Source organism: Tupaia chinensis, unplaced genomic scaffold, assembly GCF_000334495.1.
Source record: "Tupaia chinensis unplaced genomic scaffold, TupChi_1.0 Scaffold000421_1, whole genome shotgun sequence".
NCBI lineage: Eukaryota > Metazoa > Chordata > Mammalia > Scandentia > Tupaiidae > Tupaia > Tupaia belangeri.
This window is the reverse complement of record NW_006159926.1, coordinates 1,290,503-1,317,968: the sequence shown is the minus strand read 5'-3', so window position 1 is coordinate 1,317,968 and position 27,466 is coordinate 1,290,503. Positions and strand designations below refer to the sequence as shown.

Below are 27,466 nucleotides of genomic sequence, written 5' to 3'. Positions count from 1 at the left end.
ATGCAGAGATGGCCATTTTGTAATTTATTTGTAATCAGAGAGGACATTAGGTAACCAGGACAGGGCAGCATTGATACATTAACTTGGATGAACAGGGAACAACAGCTTAGAGTAACTCTTAAATACTGAATACTAGGTTTATGCCTAGAGTTGATTATTTTCTTCTTGGATGTTATTATTGGGTTTAACAAAATTATTTTACGTAGCTAACTTTCTGGAAGACGGTGTTAATCATAAGACACTCAGGCAGAAAGTGAGAAATCACCCCCCAGGGGGGATGGCCACGCTGCAATTCCTTCTCCTTCATTCTCCTCTGGGGATCTTGGGCATGCACACACACGTGCCCAATATAAATTTAAGCTACCAGATCCAGGACTTGAACTTCGGTCAACTGCATGGAAGTCCAGCGACATAGCCATTACCCCAACTGCTGGTCCCAACACAAAATTTATATGCTAGTCTTTTTTTTTTCTCTTGTTTTTTAATTGCCAGAGTGTGTCCTTGCCAGAGAAAGTAACCTCCCACCCTGCAATGGCTACACTACAATTATTTTTCCTCTATTTCTGCATTCCATCAGGATTTGGGGCAGGCACACACACATGCCTGGTGTGTTTTACAAATTACAGGGGACAGAATTTGAATGGGCTGGTCAGGTTGGATCTAGTTACCTCTGTTCAAAGTTTAATCACTGCACTATGGATCTGACTTCTTAAGACACTCTACTTTTTTGTTATTTGTTTGTTTGTTTGCTTTGGGGCACATATACTTGCCAGAAAAAAAAAAAAAAAAAGAAAGAGAAAAAGAAACAGAGAGAAAATGAGAAATCTTTCCCCGAGGGGGATAGCCATACCTCAGTCCCTTCCTCTCTATTCTCCTGTTGGGATTTTGGGCATGCATGCACATGTATCCAGTGTGGTTTTCAAGTGGATGGTCAGAGACTCAGCAAAGTCAGCCATGTGGGATCTAGCCACCTTAACTACCACATCACCAGCTGATCCAAGACACTCTATTAAAAAAAAAAAATCCTGCCAGAGGGCGTGTGTGCTTGCTGGGGTGGAAGTGGCAGAGGGGAAGGGGACTGTGGCTGGGAGTGAAAGTCAGAAAGCATCGCCATGAAGAATGACCACACTGGAATCCCTTCTCCTCCACTTCTTCCTCCTTTGAGGACTTTGGGCACACATGCACATGTGCCCAAGGTGTTTTTCAAGCCACTGGGTCTGGGAATTGAACTGCTCAGTTGGCCATGTGGGAGCCATCTGCCTTAAGAACCAGGCCACATATTGACCCAGCACTCTGTTTTAATAAACTTAAAGAAATACAAGCATTATGGAAGGAAATGGCAGGAACAATCAAGAAATAGAACTTTAGGAGACAAGATGACAGGCTTGCAGCGACAATCTGTCAAGGGTTGAAAAGTAGTTTGTCTAAAAACAGATTTTAAAAGCAATTTATCTTCAGGACAACTTTTTTTGTGCCACCCAAGAAGCCCCTTGATTCACCATGGCAGTAGCAGCGATAACATGGTGAATATCAAAGACAACCATCTTGAAACATTTCCTTCCAACTCAAAATGGAGTTTTATATTGTGTTTGTCATAAATCTATGTATTCTTCTTTTCTGGATGACTATAATTGCAAAGTGGAGCTTGCTTTGCCATCTGATGGCAGGACAATAGTATGCTACCACCGTCTGTGGACATCCCATATGAATACACAAAACCTATCCTTAGACCAGATCCTGTGCACAATAGTTAAGAAACATATGATCAAGTGCTGAAATCCAGGTTAGAAGAGAAAATTGAACACCATGAGCAAGGACCCATGATAGAACAACTTAGCAAAATTTCTTTACTAGCAAGCACCATTGGTACCCCTCATGGACAGTATCACAGATGTCGTAAGAAACAGGAACCCCCAAAAGACAGATGACGTCGAGGTTCTCAGAGGAATCAGAGACGTGCCTCATTTGCCATTTAAGAAAATCCCATGTGGTGTATTCACTAATAGTTTATGTAGTAAAATAATAAAATTTCTTTTCTTATAGTAAACAAAATAGAACTTTATACCAAAGTGCTCAATGATAACCTGCTCTGGCCCAAGACAAATATTTCAAATATTCTCACATTTTAGTTAAGATGTCCTTCCTTCCATAGCTTCTGAATGAGGTATTCGCTTCTTTAGATTCTCTTTCAGAACTGATTTCTCCATTCCAAAGTCTTAAAATCCACTTTAACTCTGCCCTCTCCTCCTGTTTTTCCAAGAATATCTTAATTAAAACCTCATCCAGTTAATGGAAAAGTTATGCATAATTTCTTCCAAATCCTTAATGAGTCTACAGATTAGGGCATTAGGGATTACTCCTCTCAACTAATGACATTTCAGTTGAGCTGGCATTAGCTTAATCTTTCTGGTTTTTTTCACATTGTTAATACTCTCCATTAAACATCTTCAAATTACTAAAACCCAGACTTTATTGAGGCAGGAGAAATCATCTTTATGACGGAACACTTTAGAATTCATTGACAGTGAAAGGTATTTATCAAACTCAGTCAGTGCAGTTGCTGCACCCCACATCTTCCATGTGACTAGCTGCCCGATCTCATGTCTTCTTTCCTCCCAGGTGGCCTCAAAGAAAAAACAAAGTAATCTCTTTCCTCTCCAGGGAGTATGATCAGCTGGACCCTCTGCCTGTACCCACTAGGAATTCGACTTGAATAAATGGTTTTGAATTGAAGAAAAGCTCATCTCTCCATCCTTTGCCAATTCGCATTAGTCCTATTAACAAACTTTGGCTCCCATTTCTTAGCATTCAGTGCATTCAAGGACTAATTTAGCTTTGGAATCACTGCCCTCCTGGATAGTCCCTTAACATTGATTTTTCTACCTTCCACAGTGCATGTCAGGATGATTATCCAATAACAGGTATTAGGACAATCAAAATACATGGGAAAAATGATTAAGTTAGATTCCTCTCTCGCATCTCTTCAAAAAAGTTCCAGATTGCTTAAAATGTTTTAAAAATCTAAATCTAGAAGGAAAGATTAGTGAATTTTATATGCCATTTGGGGTAAATAAAGACTTTCTAAATCTCGGCATAGGCAGTTTAACAGACTTGATCATATACACTTTCTAAACTGCTTTGAACAAGAAGAGCAAAAATAAATACTACTCATTATGAATGCAAATGGCAAAAAAATATTGACGAATGAGATAAAGGGCCAATTTCTTAAGCAACAAAAATCTCTTATAAACTGGTAATAAAACAAAATGCAAAACTCTAACCAAACATGGTCAAAGTACATTCACAGGCAGAACACAGAAAAGAGAACACAAACATATAGTAAACATATGGAAAATGGTTCCAACTCACTAGTAATCAAAGTAATCAAAAGAAATTAAAATAAAACATTCTATGTGGTGGAGGCATTGTGGAGAGGTTACAAAGAATAACAACTTGTTTTTAATACCCAGTGTTGCTGTTGTTCAGGAAGCAAACCCTTTCATGTGGTGTGGGGCAGTATAAAAAAATCCTTCTGGAAAGCTTCTTTCAGAGGCATTTCATCTCTAGAAACTTATCCTCAAGAAGTATTCATGGACCCAGCAGGTGGCATGGTGGTTGGGCACTGGACTGCCACATGGCTGACCATGGTTCGAGTTCCAGACCAGGTAGCTTTACTCTCCCTGTCTTTCTCTGATGAGCATGCATGCCCTGTGGCAAACTGGAAAATAACAACAATGATAAATAAAATTAAATAACTCTTTGATGAAGTCTCTCTCTCTCTCTCTATATATATATATATAAAGTAGTAATTCAAGTGGCCAAAAATTTAGCTAGAGAAACATTCATGTCATCATTTACACAATACTGAGAAAACTGGAAGCAATGTAAACACGCCCCAGTTGGGAAGTGCTTAGTAAGTATGGTATCATTTAAGTAAACAATGAGCACTGTGATGAAATGATAAACGATGCTGAGGTAAAACATTTAAAGAACTAGGATTCAAACCATGGTTGGCCTTGTAGGAGTCTAGCACCTTAACCACCGTGCCACCTGCTGGCCCAGAGACTTCTAATACGCAGTGAGCTTGGAATCATGTGACCAAATAACAAATATTATATGTAAAATGAGAATAAGTAGGCCCAAAGTGAAAGTTTAAGGGTTTAAATGAGAATAAGTAGGCCCAAAGTGAAAGTTTAATATATTCCATAATTTATTCAGAATGGAGTCCCCGGACAGCCAAAGTGTGTAAGTTTAAGGTAACAATTTTGCAACCCTTAATTGATATATTCTGTAAAACACCATTATTGTACAATTAAATGCCATAAAAACAATGTGCTGCTGCATTTCTTATTCTCAAAATTTCTCAGAAGAGTTTTTATTACATTCCACATATAGACATGAATAGTTGCACAGCTTTTATAAAAATGGTATAGCTAGGTCCTGACACCAAACTGTTGTCAAGCCACAAAAGAATAATCGACTCAGAAACACCTGGGCACAGGCTGTAAGCAATTCTTTCTTTTCCCATAAATTAAACTGTATTCTGGAAAACTAACCCAGGGCTTTGGAAGTCAGACTTGTCACTACCTTTGGGGTCAGTTACTGGTACCCAGTGCCTGGGCCACAGGTACTATTTCTTTCTTGATCTACACTTGGTTACTTTGATGCTTTCATTTTTTGAGACTTCACTGACCTGTACACTTCCAATTTAGTATTTCTCTGACTATATCTTACAATCAATAAAAAGCTTATCACATAAAAATTAGGCCTTTCCAAATAAAAAAATAAGGAACTGTACTTTGAAATTTTGTCTTTGGGCTAAAGGGAGTTAATAATTCTTGTTGGTTTCCTAGCAACAAATGCTGTCTTTCCTTTGGTGAAAATGGGTTGCACTTTATGACCTATTTATTCTAGCAAAGTATACTTTCTCTCATGGTGGGACACAACAAAAATCTAGGGTCTTTAGTTGGCCTTCAAGGCAATAAAACCTTACTCAGAACTGATGTTTTATTGATTATTCAATCAGTCTTTCTATGCTTTTATTTTGAAGTGAGGGTTTCTCACTCCTGCTCTGCTTTTTACAAAAGGCTGTTGGAAGGATCCAATAAAACACTGTGTGAAAGTACTGGAAGTGCCAGAGTAATGAGTACCACTACTGCCATCCCATTCTCACCCGCACCCTCACTGTCATCATGATCAGCTCCAGCACTACCATCGTCATCAAGTTTGTTTTTAACAGAGACCAGAAAATACGCATTCATTTGAGATGTTTTTTGTTCCTTATGGTTGCTTCCCTTAGTTCTTCAATCATGAACACTAGACTGTCTCCTGAGCTAAAAATATCCAGGTTAGGGGGGCCCATGGGTGCCTGACTTGCCCATTCATCATCCACAGTGAAGGTAAACATCACAAATTGGTCTTAGACTTCTTATTTTTTGGAGAGATTTTTGCTATAGGGCATGTGTACTCGTCAGAGAGACACAGAGACAGAAAGTGAGAAATCACCCTCTGGAGGAATGGCCACGCTGCAATCCCTTCTCCATTCTCCTCTTGGGATCTTGGGTAGGCACACACATGTGCCCAGCATGACTTTTAAGTCACTGGATCTAGGACTCAAACTGCAATCAACTCTGTGGGATTCCAGCCACATAACCATTATGCCACCTGCTATTCCCAGTCCCAGCATTCTTTTCTGCTGAACAGGCAGTTAGCTTCAGGATTCTTGTCAACACTGCATTCTAATTTTTTAGATCTAGTATGTGAGGGCCAACCTATTTCCCACCCCAACCTAGGCACTGAGGCTATTTCTATAGAGATAAGATTTCAGATTTGTAGCGTTAGGTGATGAGAAGACTTGTAAGGGATTATCTAGTTCATTATTATTAACTGTGGTCCCTTGACTTCCATCAGTATAACCTGGGAACTTGTTAGAAATGCAATTTATCACCCCCCCCCCCATATCCCCAACCTGCAGAATCAGACACTCGAAGGTTAGGATCCTGTACTCAGAATTTTAACAGGCCCTCCAGTGGTTCTGGGACTGATAAAGTTTGAGAACCACTAATCTGGTTCAATCACCTCGGTTTTTGCTTATGAAGAACCTAAGGGCGGGAACCAGCAGTTAGCGTAATGGCTATGTCACTGGACTCCCACGTGGTCGACCGTGGTTCGTGTCCCGGACCCGGTGGCTTAAAACTCACGCCGGGCGCGTGTACGTGCGTGCCCAAGATCCCGAGAGGAGAATGGAGGAGAAGGGATTGCGGCGTGACTATCCCCCCTGGGGGGTGATTTCTCGCTTTCTGTCTCTATGTCTCTCTCTGTCTGTCTGGCGAGCGCACGCGCCCTACAGTGAAAATCTCTCCAAAAAATAAAATTAAAAAAAAAAAAAAAAAAAAAGAACCTAAGGGCTACAGATGTGAAGCAGTTTTCCCAAGACTATCTATGGAATTAGTTGCCAAAAAGAGGGCCCAGCAGATGGCCTAATGGTTATGTTGCTGGACTCCCACATAGTGGACCACAGTTTGAGCCCCAGTGGCTTAAAACTCACACCTGGTATATGCACAAGATCTCGAGAGGAGAATGGAGGAGAAGAGATTGTGGCATGGCCATCCCCTGTGAGGGGTGATTTCTCACTTTCTGCCTCTGTCTCTCTCTCTCTCTCTGTCGAGTGCACGTACCCTGTAGTAAAAATCTCTCTTAAAAAAAGAACCTAAGGGCTTGGGAACCAGCAGTTAGCATAATGGCTATGTCTCTGGACTCCCATGTAGTCGACCACGGTTCGCGTCCCGGACCTGGTGGCTTAAAACTCACGCTGGGCGCGTGTGCGTGCATGCCCAAGATCCCGAGAGGAGAATGGAGGAGAAGGGATTGCGGCGTGACCATCCCCCTGGGGGGTGATTTCTCGCTTTCTGTCTCTATGTCTCTCTCTGTCTGTCTGGCGAGCGCACGCGCCCTACAGTGAAAATCTCTCCCCCCCCCAAAAAAAAAAAAACCTAAGGGCTACAGATGTTAAGCAGTTTCCTCAAGGTTATCCATGGAGTTAATTGCCAAAAAGAAACAAAACCTGAGTGCTGTATTTCCAGGTGCTGTATTAGATGGCAAATGGAGACTTACAAGAAAACGTCCCTCCTGGGCTGACCTAGAGCCTAGTGGTGAAGGGAGTTAGATCCCACATGACGGACTCCTGTTCAAATCCCTGCTCCAACAGCTTGGAAAACGTGCCAGGCACATGTACAAGTGTATTCCCAAATTCTAAGAGGATAGGGAAATGGAGAAGAAATAGTGGCATGAGCATGCCCCACTGGGGGTGCTTTCTCCTTTTCCCTGTCTCTTTTTCTCACTGGCAAGAACATGTGCCCCTCTGATAATTAAAAAAAGGGGGGAGGGAATATAATTTCCTACCTTAAGTTTCTCAGTGGAAATTTTTGTCATTGTTCCTTTGGGGGGCATCCCACCAACGTTCTTAGTCTATGTGGTTTATTGTAGCATGTTGGGTGAACTCATGACTTTGTCAGATCAGAGCATCTCCCTCTCCCCACAACAATCTCTTCACTCCTGTCAAGAACACAGACACCAGACGTCTCCTATCCCTGGTACTGTCAGAGTCCTCATTGTTTCCTTGGAGAAAAATAATGTTGGAAAAGGAAATCAGTACAGAGAAAAGTGTGACTGAGAGATAGAGAAAGAGAGACTGAGTTCTCATGACATCCTTCAACTTCAGCTCCAGATCTTCTGGCTGAGCCTGGAGTAGAGTAGCTTTGACAATTCTGTTATCTAAATCCCACCCCCATCCCCTGACCTTCGTTTTCTTAGAGCCTGTTTTAAAACCTTTTTAAAACCAAAGAACTCTGACTGTTTTGCAAGGGGCATTATTTTAAAACTGTGGTTTAATCACTGAAGACTAAGGATTGTGCTGGGCAGGGTTTTCCACAGAGGGCCCTTCCAGAATGCCAGATACTGCTTAATTCTGATGGTTGGCCCCATCGGACACTGACAGGATGAAAAACATGTAATAGTCTATATTTCTGCAAATATATTCCATAATTTATTCAGAATGGAGTCCCCGGACAGCCATGCCACACTTCATTTCATAATCATGAGAGGCAGAGATCTCTTTTTTCTGTGCATTGAGAAATATTAACCTGGAACTAAACAATTCACAAAGGTCAATCCTTTGTCAGGACTGATATTCCACAGCTGTGTGAAGGCTCTTCCTGCATTTCTCTGGTGAAAACCTTGTCTGACAGAAAAGAAAGATGGAAGACTTCTTTCACTTCAATCCTCCTGTTCCCTTTCTTCTGATTTCCTCTATGCTCCAGTCCTCTGTGTGATGTGAGACACATGTCTTTTCTCTTCTTTTTAAATATAAAAAAAGAATTTTTTTTTTTCCATGGGAGAGGAAGAGACAGGAAAAGAAAGAGAAAGAAAGGTAGGCAACCCTGACAAGGTTTACATACCGCCATCTGCCCCGTCCTCAGCCAGCTTGGATCACAGGCACGCACACACGCACAGTGTGCTCAGGGAGATCCTGGGAAATGAACCCAGGACCTTTCCCACCTGAATCCACTTGTGCTACCACCACACCATCACTTGGCCCCATGGAACACTTTTCCAAACAGAGTTTTCTCCCTTTCTCTACCTTTCTCTTCAACCCAGTGCGCTCTAGATGATACCGCCACTGTCACGCTGCCAGTCTCCCTGCCCCAGGGAAGCCCCACTCCCTTGGTTTCTGCCTGACTCCTCCCCAGGTGCCTGCCTGTCTCCCCTCTCTCCTGTGTGTATTGCTCCTCATCCAAATCTTCATGTGTTGCTCTTCTCTTGGGCTCTTTCTGTCACTGCTTCCCACTCCTTAGTTTTCCCCAGATGATCCCTTCTTTCTTGTGAGCTCAGATACTACCAACTCTATGGATCCAGCCTAGACCTCTTACCTTGGCTCAAACTCCATGTAAATAATTAAGATATCCACAGGATCTTAAACTCAACATGTTATATATTCAGTTCAGGCTCATTATCTCCCACACCTGCCTGCTCTTGCCTACCCAATCTCTCGGTTGTCCTCACAATCTATCCTTTGGCTGAGTACTCCGCGCACACAAGTGACCTGCTTCTTTGCCTTCTCTTCCACCTTATCTTGCTTCCTGTTTGATTTTGGGATTCCTTTGATCACTCCAAACTTAAGTTTGGATTCTTATCATTTCTTGAATTACTACAGTTGCCTTTGAAATGTCATGGCTACCAGGTTAACCATGGTGGGGTATAAATCTGTGCTGCCATCTTGCTTCGGCATGTTCAGTGGTTCCCTGTGTCTTCAGGAAGGAACCAAGCTCCTTAGCATGGCACATGGGCACACAGTCTCCTTGCCAGAAACTTGTGCCTTCCAGGAATATAAAATTAATTCTCTTTCTCTCTCCTATTGACCTATATCTTCCCTCTGTGTCTCTGTCCAACTATTAAGAATCAGATGAAGTGGGGCCTCAGAATACCATTTCTGACTCCTCACGGCTAGATTGGATTCCTTCTCTGGAATACACAGTGCCTATTTCCCTTTCCACACACCGTTTTCATCATTTGTTTACGGATCTGCCTCTACTTTGAACCATGACCTTCCTGAGGGCAAGGACTCTAACTATTTATTTACTTTTGTGACTGGCTGGAAGTAGAGGCTTAGTGACTGTTCCTTCAATGGGTAAATCAGAAAACTGGCTAGGATTAAATTGCATGACAGTTCAGAAAAACCATTTATCAAAAGTGTGCCAGAGATAGACCTATTTAATTGGAGCTGTTTTAAATGGGCCATACTGTCTGCTGTCAGGATCACCAGAGTGTCATTAGCCCTAATTATCTTCCTGAGTTTAATTGATACTTAACAAGGTAGAACATTAGAGGAGATATTTTATTCCTCTAATATTTCTATAATAACCTACTGCAATATTGCAAAATCAAAATTACAGCTTTGTGGCCCAAGAAGGTAAAAACACAATTTGCCTGGAGGGAAAGTCTTCTTCAAGCATAAGCAGAGTGTTTAGAAAACAAGAATTAAGAACCGTCTTGACAAAATACAAATGTCCTTTTCCTTTGATCTGTTCCTAACATTCTTTAATGCATGAAATCTGTAAGGAACAATAAGAGCTGCTGTAAATGTTACTACTGAAAAGTCCTACAGGGTGGAAGAGATCCATTTCACCCCTGTTAATAACCCAACTGCATTCAGAGCAGATTCATCCCTTGACTGTTGGACAAAAATTAAAAGGATTACACCATGTGTATCATTAACGATGGTAAGCAGGGATAAGAAACTCCTTTGTTCAGGCCCAGCGAAAAGGCTGATGAGGTCTAATTTTCAGAAATTCAAACACAAAGCTGGGGCAATGGAGAGCCATTTCATTTAAATGAGTCTGTTAGAGCCTCAGGGGCCCTTGAATAAGCACAAGCTTCTCACTCTTTGAAAAATTCCTGCCTCCAGTGAGCACTAGCTACATCCCAGGGACTTTTCATGCTTTCATGGAAGCTATTTAATTTCTAGCATTCACCTATGTGACAGGTACTGAAGAGGAGGAAACTGAGATCTAGGGAGTAAATGACTTGCCTGAGGTCTTTAAGTGTCAGAGTCAGGGTTGAAGCCCAGGGTAGACTCTGCACGCACCAACACTGAAGTATGGTTTGAACCAGCAGTATCAACATTACCTGAAAATATTATTGAAGGGTAAATTATTGGGCTCTACTCCTCAACTATGGAATTACAAACTCTGGGAGTGGATATCAGCAATGTGGGTTCTTAAGAGTCCCGCAGGGGAGACTGATCCATTGCAGCAACCCATAATAGCAGGTGTTGAAGTGGTGCTTTTCAAACTTTAACATGCATGCAAATCACTTGGAGGACTTGTTGAAATGCAGATTCTGGCTCAGTAGTTCTTGGGCGAGGCCTAAAAGTCTGCATTTCTTTTTTTTGGTTGGTTTGTTTTGGAGAGATTTTCACTATAGGGCACTTTCGCTTGCCAGACAGAGAGAGACATAGAGACAGAAAGCGAGAAATCACCCTCCAGGAGGGATGGTCACACCGCAATCCCTTCTCCTCCATTCTTCTCTCGGGATCTTGGGCACGCACGCACACGCGCCCGGCGTGAGTTTTAAGCCACCAGGTCCAGGATGCAAACCGCAGTCGACTACGTGGAAGACCAGCGACATAGCCATTACGCTAACTGCTGGTTCCCAAAGTCTGCATTTCTGACAAGCTCCTGGTGATACTAATATTGCTGTTTTATGAACTATGCTTTCAGCAGCAAAGCCCTTGAATGTAAGCTCCTAGAGGCCAAGTCAGCTTTGTTCTCTGTTGTAATCAGCTTAGAAGAGTATCTTGCCTGAATGAAGGGGTGGCACACTGATAACACAACTAGACCTACATTGAAAAGATCCTGAGTTCTCATCCGGGATCCCCCCAGCAAAAGGGGCATGTGGGTGAGTGCCCATGGTCTAGGCCAACTGAAGCTGAGTGTAGATTGCTGCATAAAGACCTTCTTGCGCATGGCTCTCTCTCTTGCTCTGTCTCCCTTGGTCATGAAAAAAATAAGCTTTAAAAGAAAAAAGAACTCCTGACCCACATTTTATATTGAAGGAATATACCATGCGTAAGTAATCATGCAGCATGTCTGAGATACGGACTGTAGAGTCAGTGTGAATCTACCACTAACTTGGAATGTATCGGCCCAAACCGCCTTTCCAAACTGTTCATCATGATCCACCCATTTACATGGAGGAGCTCACACTGCCCATTGACGTGATAGACTTGGTTCTTGCTTTTTCAGGGGAATGTGGTACTTTGGATTCTCTAAGGACAGATGAACATATCATATATTTCAGAAAAGGAAGTAAAACATAGAATGTGGAAGGAAGCCTGAGAGATGGGACTGAGGCCTAGAAGGGTTTAACCCAACGAGAGACTAAGGAAATAGGTGGTGGGCAATTGCCCATCTCTAAGCAATACTCCTAATTCCCCATCACAGGATTAAGAGCTGGAAAAGCAATAGGCCTCTTTTTCTATTAGATAGGCTCAGAGCTCTTGGGAGAGTTCGAATCAAAGTTTGACATAAATATTATGAAAACATCTTTAACAACAACAAAAAAGGGCTACATAGTACACTTTGAACAGATTTAAAATGAACTGGTACAGTTTCAACATTGGCCAGAGAATGACAGGAGCACAGAAATGAGGAAGAAGAAACCAACAAAACAAAAGAACGTTGCCTGGATCTCCTTGGTGTGAGAGACAGGCCTTTCTCTAAATCCACAGCAAGTATCTGGGTCCTTGAACGAACCAAATATTTTGGAAACAGCCTACAGGACACAAAGCTATAGTCCTTCCTAAGTCAAAGATTGGCAGGATAAGTGCTTTAAGTATCTGAGTTGGCTGAACATTGATAAATACCGTGTGTTGATTACAATGGCAGGATTGCAGTGATTTAGAAGAAATAATTCCAAAAATTGATTTTGGAAGAATTACAAAGCTCAAGAGCAGAACTTCAGCTTATTCTGCCAGATATCCCCTGCAGAATTGAGACTAATGCTGTGTTATATTAAAATAGTGACATAAATATTACTTTAAGTTTGATTAAAATTTAAACACATTTTAATAAACAGACACAATGGATTTTTTAAAGACATTATTGACCACATTTAAAGATCAAACAGGATATCAGGAAGAAATCACTCTAGGCACTCCCAAAATTTATATTTTAACTAAAGATCTTTGAGTAGATATTCATAGAATATTTAAGCAACTAGTAAAAATACCTTAAATGATAATATTTTCTCCAAGCATTGCTCTAAAAGAAGGAATATATGGGGATGAGACTTTACAAATTTCATGAAAAACATATATTATTAAAAAAACTACACATGAATTGCCAAACTTTTTTTGAACCAAAATAAACATGTACTTTAATTTTATTTTTCCACACACTTTTCAAAGATCCTTTGTTTAGTACAAATACTATTTGTGTATCATGACTTGTGATAAAGGGTAACTTTTGATGTAAACTTCAATGATCCCTTAAAGAGCAGTCTTCCATGTAATTATTTTAATAATTTACTCATTCAGCCTATAAAGTGCATAACCAAAGTTCTACAGACATGCCATTTTTTTGATGATTGTTTTCAGAGGCAGTATTTCTTGTCTTTTCAAAGGACAGATATATAGCTGATAGACCCCCAAAGACCATTACCTGTTTGCTTCCAGTGCTCATCACCTCTGTATACTTGGTATTACGTTCACTTTGGGGTTAATTGGGAATATGGGTGACCATGAAAACAACAGTTATATATCCAGATTCAGAATAGGGAAGCTCCTTGATCTTGTGTTGTGGGATATTCCAAACATCTTTTGCTTACTGCAGTAGATACACTGATACTGTGTCCCTGTGGCCGGGACAGTAGCCATGAAGAAGTCCTTAGATAACAGCTTCTTTTGGGTTGAAAACACCCACTTTGGTCAATTTCACAACCCTTGCCCAGGGCAGCCAGCATACAGTGACTACACAATGAGGGGATATGAAGACCCAGATTCTTGATCAGTTGAGGACAGCTCTGAAGGGTCACTCCAAGTTCAGAAAGCCTTAAGCCTTCAGTAGAAATGACCAAATGTTAGCTTAACTTCTCCCACTGCCAAACTTTCTCCCATAGCTTCCCTTGCACAGGTGTTGACCCTAAGAGCTCTCCCTGATAAAATCCCCTGCAAGTTAACCTCCATGTCTGAGTCTTCTCCCCAGAGAATCATCACGTAGCAATTAGTAATGGAAGAACCCAACCCACAACAATTAGTATTTGAAGGTCCCCTCCACCTGTCTTTGTGAAGAACCAAGAACCGAGGTAATAAGACTAAAACTCAGTGGGGTTGGGAATCAGGTTGTGATAGACAAAAAATGACCTTAAACTCTGACTGCCTGAGAGTGGGCTACCTGGTATGATCTCTACTGCCCTGTGCCCCCTGGGATATGTTGTATTACTTACATGTGTGTGTCGGGGAGAGAGAACTGTCATCTCTCAGGGCCCCAAGTTCTCCAGGGGTTAAAGAGCAGGTAACCCTAGGCAACATCTATAAACAGCAGAAACCCCAGACCAGATGGCTTAGCATAAAGGTGGTCTAATTATCCCCTGACAATGCCACTTTCCCACACCTGCACAACAAAAGGTACAACGGGAGAGAATGTGAGTTCCCTATGCTGGGACACAGGCTCTCCCTCCCCTGCAGTGTCCCATTTGCGCAGCAGATGCCCTGGACTCTTAGGACGTGTGGAGAAAAGGAAGGGCAAGACTTCTCTCACTGATGCTGGCCTTGTATGGCTTTCCCTTTTTTTTACAGAAGTCTGCGAAATTAACCTAGAACCTTCACGGTTGACAAATGGACCTCCTTGCACAACACTGGTGACCACAAAGTGATAATTCTGCTTAACAACAGTTATAGATTTTCCCCAAGGTATCAGAGGGGGTTAGTGGCCATCTGGAGATGGAGACAGCCCCTGAGGTGAAGGGAGGTCACGGAGAGCTAGTGGTAGGTTGCTCATGGCAGGAGAATGTCCCAAAGCCAGAGAGAGGATAGTCTGATGGGAGGAGCTGTCAGTGACTGGCCAGGGCCTGAAGAATAACCCCAATAACTTCTTTAATGTGGCCAAGACAGAAAGCTGAATGCATGGGATGAGTGCATCTCTATCCTTGATGGAGAGCTAATATCATCAATGTATCCATTGGGATATATCAGCTGTATCCTGATGGCTCAGTATCCCTGAGGCCATTAATTTCCTCCTGCAGGCAGAGGGGCTCCTTTTCATAGTGCGCTGTGGAATTCATCTTGCACCTGGCCCATGACAAGTAAAGGCGTAGTAGGGTCCCCCCTTGCCACACAGAAGGTCACCTAGAGTTCCTCTCAAGAATGGCTTACACTTATGTGTGGCTTTACCAAATCAAACACAGTACATGCATTGACTCAGTAAGACCCACATTAACCTGATGAAGTTGACAAGAGGCATGTTATGTAATCTGCACATTTTCAGAAAGAAAAATTAGAACACAGGGTCGGATAAAGGACATTTCTTTTTTCTGGCTTCTGCAAAAAGAACCTTATAAAGGAAAAAAGAAAAACCTTGACTCACAGCTACTTACACATGTAATGAATGATCTCTTTTAAGAAAGATAAGATTACATGAAGTGTGTACAAAAATTCCTGGAAATATAGTCAGCATAATTACAGGGCATGAAATAAACCTTAAAGCTTGCTTTAAAACTCATTTTGATAAATGCCGTAAGAAAAGAGAGCTCAGATATTCAGAGGTTTAGATAACAGGAGGTTGGAAGAGAGGAGTTAGAGTTGAGAAAGAACGATTGATAGTAAAGAACATACTAATCTATGGCTGAGATTTTTAAGGCAAGGCAGGATGCTGTGTGTGCTCTGAATATGCAAAAGCATCTTTTAAAAGTCTTAGAAACCTACAAACAGAACTACCATATGACCCAATAACTCTACTTTTAGGTATTTACTCAAAGGATAGAAACCCTCAGTTGGAAAAATACTTGCACATCCATTTTTATTACAGCATTATTCACAATCACTAGGACATCACAATGTCTAAAAATAGACGATTAGATTGAAAAAAAATGTGGCATATGTACTCTATGGAATACTACTCAGCCATAAAAAATAGTGAAATTCTGACATTTGATACAAAGTGGACCGATATGGAAGACTTCATGCTAAGTGAAGCAAGTTCGATTATGAACGACAGACCTTGTATGTCCCCACTCAATATATATCAATTGTGCTCTATAGCAGAAACTGAAAGTTTGGAAGGTATAGTAGCAGGGAGGGCAATGGTAGATACTAGAAATACTAAGGATGGGGTAATACAAGGGTGGGTGATGGAGGGGAACAGGGGAAGAAAAGAAAAAAGTATGTTTAATTGACAAAAAAAAGTAAAGCCATTTGATGATGACGTATAGTAATGCTTTGTCTTGACTGATATGTGTGCTAATCATGCTGAAAAAGTAATTGTTATACACTGTGAAGATATTTGTGATTAAATGTAATATTAAAAATAAAATGTACCCCAAAATACACTGAATGATGTCACTACCTATGACAATTTGGCATTTTGGGAACAATGTATATTTGCTGCTCTTATCCAGAAACATCTGCTCTATGTCTCCTGTGAGAAATGCGAAATTAGCTTAATAAAATAGGATTCATTCAATAAACACACATTTATTTTAAAGGCCACTAGGTGCTACTTATTTGCTAGGGGCCAAATATAAATAAGCCATAGTTAAATCAGACCCACCATGTCCTTATTGCCTTAGAATATAATAAGTGATGAACACGACTCTTTGTTTGTTTGTTTTAAGAATTACTTATTTGGAAACCAGCAGATGGCATAATGGTTATGTCACTGGACTCCCAGGTCATCCTAAAACACACTGGGCACGTGTGCGTGCATGCCCAAAATCTTAAGAGGAAAATGGAGAATGGAGAAGAAGGTATTGCAGCATGGCCATCCCTCCTGGGGAGTGGGGGTGATATCTTGCTTTCTGTCTCTCACTAGCGAGTGCATGCATGCATACATGCATGCATGCAAAAAAAACAACTCAATAAAAAAGAATTATTTGTTTAATTAAAAAATGTATTATTATTATTTAATTTGCTATAGGGTATGTGTACTCACCAGAAAGAGATAGAGAGAGGGAGGGGGGAGAGAAGGGAAGTGAGAAAGCAAGCCACCAGGTCCAGGACTCGAATCACAGTTGGCTATATAGGAGTCCAGCACCTTCACTACCATGCCACCTACTGGCCCCACATGGCTCCTATTCTTGGACTTTGAAGACCTTGAATCTACTCTACCACAGGGACCATTCTGTTGATCTGAGAATTATGTCCATATGTGATATATACAAAGTCACATATAACTGTCATCTATTAGGAGTCAATCTTCATATGAAATTAAGATGGGACATGAATGTTATCTATGTTGATACTTAATCTCCTCCTTTTGTACTGCAGTCATGTGTTACAACAAGCTAAGTGCCTTGCCTCTCTGAGTTAGTTACTTTTCAGAGAATCTCTGATCCTTAAAAGCTGGAAGGGACCCTAGAGACTGACCACCCTAATCTCTGCAGCATAACAGCGCCCCCCCCCCATATTCATAGTAACAAAGGGTAGACTTTCATCCGCTTCCTTTGTTTGTACCGAAGTGCTTAACTTTAGCACTAACACTGCAGCATATTACACCCTGGGAAATGACAATCCATCGGGTACATTTCTGGGGCACAAAAATGTTTCTGGAAATCCTGGAAAGCCCCCATGACACCCCTATATAGGACATGCTCATAAAGCAGATGTTTCCTTGTTTCAATTTTTGTGAGCTCTCAGATGAATTAAACCGAATATCTCTGAGCTTTATTCATTATTGCTACAGTAGATAATTTGTGCCTGTGGTACCAGTAATTTAGGGTTATTAATGAAAATGAAGGCTAATTAAAAAAAAACAAACATCTCAACTCAGGCTGAGGTAAAAATACGGAGTAATCACAGATGCATCTTATCCAGGTTTCCCTTCCATCCTAAATTTTACTTCGGTTGCAGTAAGAGAAAAGGACACGTTGCACACAACGGTGCATTGTACATTCATTGAACATACCTGCAAGCCTTCAATGGCCAGTTTAAGGATTGAAGGTGTCAGTTTGGAGGCTTGTTTGAAGGAAAAATTACTCCAGTCTATAATTAAAATGAAGCCATTGATCTGAAGCTCTGGATCTTCAATAAGGACTTCCAAGGACAGCAGGATGGCGCGGAGGATGTCTGTGAAGGAGTTCCTGTGGCCAGAGCAGAAAGGGGAGCAGTGTGTGAATATTCAAACATCTCAACTCAGGCTGAGGTAAAAATACGGAGTAATCACAGATGCATCTTATCCAGGTTTCCCTTCCATCCTAAATTTTACTTCGGTTGCAGTAAGAGAAAAGGACACGTTGCACACAACGGTGCATTGTACATTCATTGAACATACCTGCAAGCCTTCAATGGCCAGTTTAAGGATTGAAGGTGTCAGTTTGGAGGCTTGTTTGAAGGAAAAATTACTCCAGTCTATAATTAAAATGAAGCCATTGATCTGAAGCTCTGGATCTTCAATAAGGACTTCCAAGGACAGCAGGATGGCGCGGAGGATGTCTGTGAAGGAGTTCCTGTGGCCAGAGCAGAAAGGGGAGCAGTGTGTGAATATTAGCAGGTGACAGCACATTGCACAAACAGCATGGCCACCTTACACCACTGCTTCGTGAGCCGAGCCTGCAAGTAATCGTGGTCCTGTACCCAGAACGACAGAAAATACATTTGCTAAACTTCCCAGGAACAATGCTTTAAGACTCACAGGATGGATACCTCCTCTTGATCTGACCCCACCAGCACCCCAAATTTAATAAGCTGTCGTTCTTCTGTGTTCCCATGACTCTCTTACTGTTTCCACTACAGCACTGATTGCATTTCATTGAAATAAATCCCTTGCCTAACTCTGAGCTCTGATGTTCTTGAGGGCAGAAACTGGGATGTCATCATAGTTGTGTGCCCAGTACCTAAGTGTTGAACAAATCATTGCCAAGCTAGGAAGTTGAGACTACAATTAACAGTACTAATTTTTGTTAAACCTGTTTTTATCCCCGTTATGTTTAAACTCTTACTATGAGTATAAAAACATCCATGCAACTGATGCTGTTTTTTAGCTTTAATTCACGGATAGAGGAAAACAAAGCAGGAAGAACAGCCTATTTTCAATGAAAGTCTACAGAGTGTGATTCAGAAGGAAAATTGCTTTGAGTACATCAGTAACTATGACAACAGGCAGACCTGAATACAAACCAGAGTGACAGTTCTCCAGTGTTGTGTGTATTCCTCCACATCATACCTTCCCATTCACAAGCTGATCTTTTTTTGTTTTTAATAATTTCCAGGCATAAAGAAATGATGTCACATTAACTCAGCTATTTCACCCAGCAAATTATTTGAGCTACAAGTCTCAGCTCTCAGAAGATCTCTGAATTCAGTGTCATTTTTTGGTTAAGTAGGAAAATACAACCTTCCATGGTTAACTGGTAGCAATCCTTTCTATGGACTTCAGGCTTTCATAAAAATCAGAATCCAGGTCCTCTTGTGAAATCAGTGTGGAATAATCACATTCTTGAGCATTCCAATCTGGTTCAAATTCTAACCAAGCTTAATGACTCCAGATTAGGCATCAGGAAATCTGTGATCCAATATTAAACCAGTGAGAATTTAGTGGCTGCTTGTTACAAGCTCAGTATTGTGTTTCATGCATGAACTTACAAATTAATATGTCCTATTTCTATTTTCAAAGAGCTCTTAATTTAGTTGGGCTAGAGTGCAAGATTAGCAATATAAATGAAGAAGGATGGATAAAATTTGAGTAGTCAGAGAAGACTTTATGGAGAGATGAAGGCTTGAGATAAGTCTTCAAAGGGGAATAATGTCTCGATGGACAAGTGGGAGGAGGGGAAGCAAGGTCTTGCAGGAGAGAGAAGTGACACAAATGAAAAGAGAAATATAGCCCATTCTGTTTCTGTACAGTTTCTCTTACTAAAAATTATGTATATCAAAAACTAAAATTTTCCTCCCAGAGTGCACCTACTGACAGTAGTTCTGCTATGTAGAAGAACCTCAGGTCTTCTCACACCCCATGCTTTCAACTATCTAAACATGGTAGTCATGACACCCTATATAATTTCTTGATTATAAAAAAGGATTATTAACTTTAGGCTCAGCTTTAGTGTTACGGTGGTAGCATACTAAACAGTAGTGCTGGAGGTCACATGGAAGATGGTAGGTTTGGATGCCCCGTCTAAAACATGTTATGTGTATGCACTGAAGACCCTCATGAACTGGAGTTGTGATGAAACCCTGTTGAGGGTTCCTCTCTTTCTTTCTCTTGCACATGCTCACTCATAAATAAAAAAATAAAAATTATTGGTAATTTTAACCATTTCTCACAGGAAAAATAGTTTTTAATACTCTTCTCATCATTACTGGTGTTTTTCAGATGATTTCCTTTTTATTTTTAGAGATGTCCTCTTCCTGTTAATGTAGGACAAGTGTTCACTGGGAATTTGGTTTGTGTTTGCCTCTACAGTCACATCAAAGCAACTTTCTAAAGACCCAACTCTTTTTCAGAAATAAAGCTTTGTAGTGGGAAGAAACATGGATTTAAGTGGAGTATGAGCCTGAAAATTATGAGTCTAGACAAAATCAAATGGAAATATTGAAATGCCCAACAGTAACAAGAAAAGATCATTGGGGCGTCAGGAAGTGTGAGCTTAGATAAGCTTTCTTAGGAAGAGCACAAACATGGAGAAAATCAGGACTGAAAGGCTGGGCCTGAGGTAAAGCCTCCGTGTGGTATGGACCTGCAAGGAAGAAGAATTAAAGAAACAGAAGGAGAGATTTGAATCAAGATAGTATTGTATTAAAATGAAGGAGAAGAAAAAGAACAGCAGCAGTAGCAGCAAGGTCAGATAGATTACTGTACTGCCTTCCTGGCTCTAGCTCTTCACCTCCCTGCATCCACATACTAGCTTTCCATCCCTGTCCATGTGACTTGATTTGACCAATGGCATGTAGACAGATATGACAATTGACAGGGTACCAGTTCTGAGCCTGAACATCAGATGTTACCACTTAATCTCTTATTCTTCTGCTATTGTCATGTCACCACTAGGATGGGAGAAAGAGACATACACAGTGTAGTGATTCCCTACTCCACCAGCAAACCTTCACAAGAAGCCACTCAACTGAACCAGCCTAGATAAACTCTAGCTGCCCCTACAGATGCATGAGCAATAACAAATGATTGTTTTTTCTTAAGTGTTTTGTTGTTTTTGTTCATGAGAAAGAGGATATGTGCATATGAACAAAAGAGAGGAAAAGAGATACAGGCATCCTTGACAGGGTTTGTCATGCTACAATCCCCTTGCCAGTTTGTCAGGATCTTGAACATGCGTGTACCAAGTGTATTTGTAGGTCAACTCAGTAACTGAACCTATTGCTGGCCACAGGGTTTCCAGCACTGAAGATCAGTATGCTACTGTCTGTGCCACCAGCACTCGATCAATGTTTGCTTTTATAAGATGCTGAGTTTTGGGATGGTTTGTTACACAGCAAGAGCTATCCAGTATCAGATGGTTGTTAACAAAGTCAAATGCAACACAAAGAACAAGGAGAATAAGGAAGGGAAGAAAAACAACAACAGCAGTAATCATTATCTGACAACAAGCAGATCTTTGGGAAATTTTTAGAGAGCACTTTTAGTTAAGTGATGAAGCCAGAAATCATTAATAATGAAGATTTTGAGCTAATCACTTACTCTCTATTTCATTTTACTCCTCTAAATAAGATATAGAATCATATATCTGTTTTTACCAACATCCAAAAACAGACACTGAGTTCTGCTTGGAAACCTGGAAACCATTCTGTGCATTTTGGAGACCAGAACCTCTTTGTAAGATAGGTATTGGCATCGAAGGGACTATTATTCATGAGATGATCCTAGGAGAAAAGTAAAAAGCTTATGCATTTAATTATAGTTTCCAAATTTTTCAAATGCTTCATTTTTCCAAAGTAATTATATGGACAGGAGAAAGTTGAGTGAAGTGTGTCTCTAGTCATCCAGCTTTACCCTGTGGAAGGGTGTCCTAGTCCTCACCCTAGCTGCAATCATTACCTTAATTTCCTTACTTCTTCGTTTTGTCTTATGAATTTCCTCATCCTTTTCCTCTTTTTTATTTACAGTACTCTTGACTTGTGGAATTCTCCTAGCTTTTTGCTTTTTTTTTTTTTTTTTTTGCTATGGGATGTGTGTGTGCTTACCAGTGAGACAGAGACAGAAAGTGAGAAATTACTCCTCCAGGAGGATGGCCATGATGCCACAAGCTCTTCTCCTCCATTCTCCTGCCGGGATCCTGAGCACACATGTACACGTGCCTGGCATGAGTTTTACACCACTGGGATCCAGTGCTCAAACCATGGTCGACTATGTGGGAGTCCAGCGATGTAACCATCATGCCATCTACTGGTCCCTAATCCTAGCTTTTTAAAATTTAAAATACACACTACACTAAATAATTTATGTAGACATTCTACTCTCCAAGAAGTGGAGTATAGCTCCCCATTCCTTAAAGTGTGGCCTGAGCATGATGACTTCCTTCGCAAGGGTACAGTATAGAAAGGGAGAACAGAGTACCTTACATTGGAGAAATCTGACAAACACTGCCTGAGCCAGGTGACGAAGGTCAACATCACCAGCAATAAATCATGCTGATGGTATTTACCCTTGCTATGGTGCTAAATGGGCACTTCACCTCTGTGATCTTTCTCCCCAAAACTATGAACCCAGAATAATAATTAGAAAAACACTTGACAAATTCCAACCAAGGACATTCTACGAAATACCTGAATGATACTCCTCAAAACTGCCATGTTCATCAAAAACAGGAAAATCTGATTGAGAAACAGTCATGGCCAACAAGAGCCTAAGGAGGCTTGTAGACTAAGTGCAATGTGCTATCTTGGATAGGATCCTGGGATTAAAAAAAAGACATTAAGTAAAATGAAGTAAATTTGAATCAAGGATGAACTTTAGTGCATGCTAATGTGCCAATATTGGTTTATTAGCATACACTATACTGATGTCAGATCTTAATTATAGGGGAAACTGGATGCAGGATATAGGTGAACTCTCTGCACTATCTTCACAATAATTCTGCACATCTAAAATTGCTGTAAATAAAAAATTTATCAATTTCTTTAAAAAGTGCCCACTGGAGTTTGTAGTCTGCCACGGCATGTCTCCATGGTAGTTCAAACAAGGTTTCTAAGCAAATCAAAATGGTCATACACATTTCAGCCACTTCACACAAATTGTGGAAATGAAAACAGAGGACACATCCAGAATTTCTTTGTTCTACTAACTCATTTATGCTTATGGATTATTTAACACCAATAACCTAGAGGAAAAACAAATTATTTTTTTATTTCCTGTAATCAAATTATTTTTTTCTACTATCAGAATATTTTAGTACTAATATCAAAAAGAACTGAAAGATAACAAGTGGATATTTATTTTTTTTTATTCTTTTCTATAATTTGCTTAGCATTTATGTAGTCATTTATGGATGATATCAGTTATAGATTAATAAGTATAAGCTCAAATGTGATAATAAGTATAATGTGTGATATATATAATAAAATGTAAATGGAATAATGTGTATTATAATCCTAGCTTTTTAAAATTTAAAATACACACTACACTAAATAATTTATGTAGACATTCTACTCTCCAAGAAGTGGAGTATAGCTCCCCATTCCTTAAAGTGTGGCCTGAGCATGATGACTTCCTTCGCAAGGGTACAGTATAGAAAGGGAGAACAGAGTACCTTACATTGGAGAAATCTGACAAACACTGCCTGAGCCAGGTGACGAAGGTCAACATCACCAGCAATAAATCATGCTGATGGTATTTACCCTTGCTATGGTGCTAAATGGGCACTTCACCTCTGTGATCTTTCTCCCCAAAACTATGAACCCAGAATAATAATTAGAAAAACACTTGACAAATTCCAACCAAGGACATTCTACGAAATACCTGAATGATACTCCTCAAAACTGCCATGTTCATCAAAAACAGGAAAATCTGATTGAGAAACAGTCATGGCCAACAAGAGCCTAAGGAGGCTTGTAGACTAAGTGCAATGTGCTATCTTGGATAGGATCCTGGGATTAAAAAAAAGACATTAAGTAAAATGAAGTAAATTTGAATCAAGGATGAACTTTAGTGCATGCTAATGTGCCAATATTGGTTTATTAGCATACACTATACTGATGTCAGATCTTAATTATAGGGGAAACTGGATGCAGGATATAGGTGAACTCTCTGCACTATCTTCACAATAATTCTGCACATCTAAAATTGCTGTAAATAAAAAATTTATCAATTTCTTTAAAAAGTGCCCACTGGAGTTTGTAGTCTGCCACGGCATGTCTCCATGGTAGTTCAAACAAGGTTTCTAAGCAAATCAAAATGGTCATACACATTTCAGCCACTTCACACAAATTGTGGAAATGAAAACAGAGGACACATCCAGAATTTCTTTGTTCTACTAACTCATTTATGCTTATGGATTATTTAACACCAATAACCTAGAGGAAAAACAAATTATTTTTTTATTTCCTGTAATCAAATTATTTTTTTCTACTATCAGAATATTTTAGTACTAATATCAAAAAGAACTGAAAGATAACAAGTGGATATTTATTTTTTTTTATTCTTTTCTATAATTTGCTTAGCATTTATGTAGTCATTTATGGATGATATCAGTTATAGATTAATAAGTATAAGCTCAAATGTGATAATAAGTATAATGTGTGATATATATAATAAAATGTAAATGGAATAATGTGTATTAAAATATATTATGTATAATATGTATAAATTATCAATGAAATCTAAAGAACTATATTACTAGAAAATAGAAAACTGAAATTTCTTTCTCCAAAAAGTATGTTTCCTTAAGTAGGATTTAGCAATGGTTTATCTACAGAGATTTCATTATTATACTATGAGCAATGGAAGATTATGAAGAGTGACTCAATTTTAGATTCTATGTTGTTTTTATGAGTTGGGCACCCAACATCACTACCTGAGGCTTTAAAAATCTAAGTCAACAATGTAACACAAACGAGATGCAAAATAGTGGAAAAAGCTAAGCTCTTGTTCATGAAAAGGTACTTGAGTTTTAACAAGTGATTTGTTTGGACTTTGAATTTTTAGTGGACATCCTGGAACCTAGATGCCAGGGTTAGATGCAAATTTAAAAAAGGAGACTCTACGTGATCAGATATCTCTATAAAGCTATTATAAGGTTGCAAGTGATGCCATATCTCAGAAGCAGCAGGAGAAGCCTTGTAGTCAATTCTGAAATCACAGTGCATAATCCTATATTCCTTTTTATGCTGCAGCAAAAATTTCATTCATATTGGTAGTTAAAGTCTTTGGTTAGCTTTCTCTTGAAGCCTCTTGATCTCAGTATTTTAAAAATAATTATTTATTAGTTTTACTTATTATTATTATTTTTTAATTTGTTGTAGAGCATGTGCACTCACAAGAGAGAGACAGAGAGAGAAGGAAAGTTGGAAAGCAAGCTTCCAGTTCCAGGACTTGAACCACAGTTGACCGTGTTGGAGTCCAGCACCTTAATCATCATGCCATCTGCTGGTCCCACATATTAAGTATTTGCAATTTTTTTTCTTGGCAATTTTTGAAGGAGACCGTAAAACAAAAAATTGTTTTGTAGATAGTCTGCTACCTAGTATCAACGTCTTAGTTGAAAGTGCAAAAGCGTTGAATCTGGTCCTATTTCTTTATCTCTTCATTCCATGTAAAAGGTCTTTCAAAGCTAATTACTGAAGTAACCATGGTATGGTTCATGTAGTTACAGAATATGCTTTGCCTCTTATCTAATAATGATGCCTAAGTCAAGGGGGTGACATATGCTCCTTTTGAATCTTCTTTGATGAGTCTTGTCTCTAAAAAGGGGAAGAACCTTCTTTCGTAATAGTGGCAAAAGGGACTGAACGTCAGGGAAGGTGACCAGGCTTAACTCACGGCTCTGCGACTCCCCAAACCTCTCATAGAAGACTGAAGTTCAGCAAGGATCTATTTCCTATTTCTTCATGTGCAGAGTTGTTGCCAGCATTATGCAAAATAACATGTGCACAGAAGCTTTGTGACTCTCCCAATAAGAAGCAGTATTTATTGGGATACCCTCTTGGTTCCACTTTTTTTTTGGGGGGGGAGAGGTTTTTGCTATAGGGCGCGAGCGCTTGCCAGACAGACAGAGACAGACAGAGAGACAGAAAGCGAGAAATCACCCCCCGGAGGGGATGGTCACCCCGCAATCCCTTCTCCTCCATTCTCCTCTCGGGATCTTGGCCACGCATGCGCAAGTGCCCGGCGTGAGTTTTAAGCCATGGGGTCCTGGACATGAACCGCGGTCGACTACGTGAGAGTCCAGCGACATAGCCATTACGTTAACTGCTGGTCCCGGTTCCACTTTTTTTCATGGTGGTGATGATAGCAGGACAATGAGATGTGCACACAATGCAACTATATTTTGTTCAAGCAAACCTATTTTCTTTTCTTCTTGATCTCAGGATCTTGGGAAAAAATGGTATAGAACAGGAATTCAGGTGATACATTTTCCTAAATAGGTTTAATAATTCCTGTGTGATGCAGGTTTTATCTGGCATTTTATCCTGTTCCTAGGCAAATAAATCCTTATTTGTTAATGGGAAAATCAATGGAAAAATGCATTCTGAGAATACTAGGTTCAAGGAAGATGCTAACAAAAAATGGTTGGCTTTGCTATACCAGAATTAATATTAACGAGAAGTTTCTCTTAGCGATACTACCCTGAATGTTAGTTGGAAACTCGAATTAGATAATCACCTTTCTCAGCAGGGATAGAAATCCAGAGAACAGATGCCAAGAGTTGACTCTGCTTCATTTGATTTAATGAGGCTCGTATTCTCAAGAGGAAAAAGAAGGAAGCAAAGAGAGTACCTCGGAGGCAAGGAGGAAGGGAAGAAGAAAGGGATTGAAAGAGAGAGAAGGAAATAAAGAAGAAAAGACAAGACAACCTGGCAAGCAGATTTTCATCTCTTTTAATTTCATCCTATCCTGATAAGCACAGAAGGTTTTTGGATTTGTGACAGCATAAGAATATAATTTATTTTAATATCACAATAATGATTGCTGTCTATTGAGTTAGTATTAGTTGTAATGTGAGAATACTTGACCTTTAAAGCATCAGATAAAAGAAATAACGTTTGAAAACTATTCAAATATCTGATAACATTCAAGACCAATTCCTGTATGTGGAGCTTTAGATAAGGGCAAACTACAATATTTCATTTGCTTTCTGAATTTTAAGTTCAGTTTAGGTTTCAGAACCTCAACAAAAGAGTATCTATCTTATAAAAACAGTGAGTCAGGATCAGCGGATGGCATAATAATTACGTTGCTGGACTCCCACATAGTTGACTAGGGTTAGAGTCCCTGACCCAGCAGCTTGAAACTCATACTAGGTGTGTATGCATGCATGCCCAAAATCCCAAGAGGAGAATGAAAGAGAAGGGACTGTGGCATGGCCATCCCCCCCCAGGGGATGATTTCTCGCTTCATCTCTCTCTGTCTGGTGAGTACAAACACTGTATAGCAAAAATCAATCTTGAAAAAAACCCAACAACTAGGGTCATCACAAATGTTTGTCTGTCTCTAACATGTATAACAACAGTGCATAAAAAGACTATTGGTGGGCCAGCAGGTCGTGTGGTAGGTAAAGTGCTCGATTCTCCCATGGCCAACTGCAGTTC

General features: G+C 40.0%; 1 protein-coding gene across 1 annotated transcript in view; it reads right to left on the bottom strand.

Annotated features, from left to right (window-relative positions):
• The window catches only part of CLVS1 (clavesin 1), a 233,043-nt gene that overhangs the window by 102,888 nt on the left and 102,689 nt on the right, over window positions 1-27,466 (bottom strand). Inside the window, exons 3-4 of the mRNA XM_006154776.3 lie at window positions 18,046-18,216; window positions 17,676-17,850 (exon numbers count right to left, since the gene is read on the bottom strand). Coding sequence (XP_006154838.1) covers window positions 17,676-17,850; window positions 18,046-18,216 — 346 coding nt within the window. The remainder of the gene's footprint in view (window positions 1-17,675; window positions 17,851-18,045; window positions 18,217-27,466) is intronic.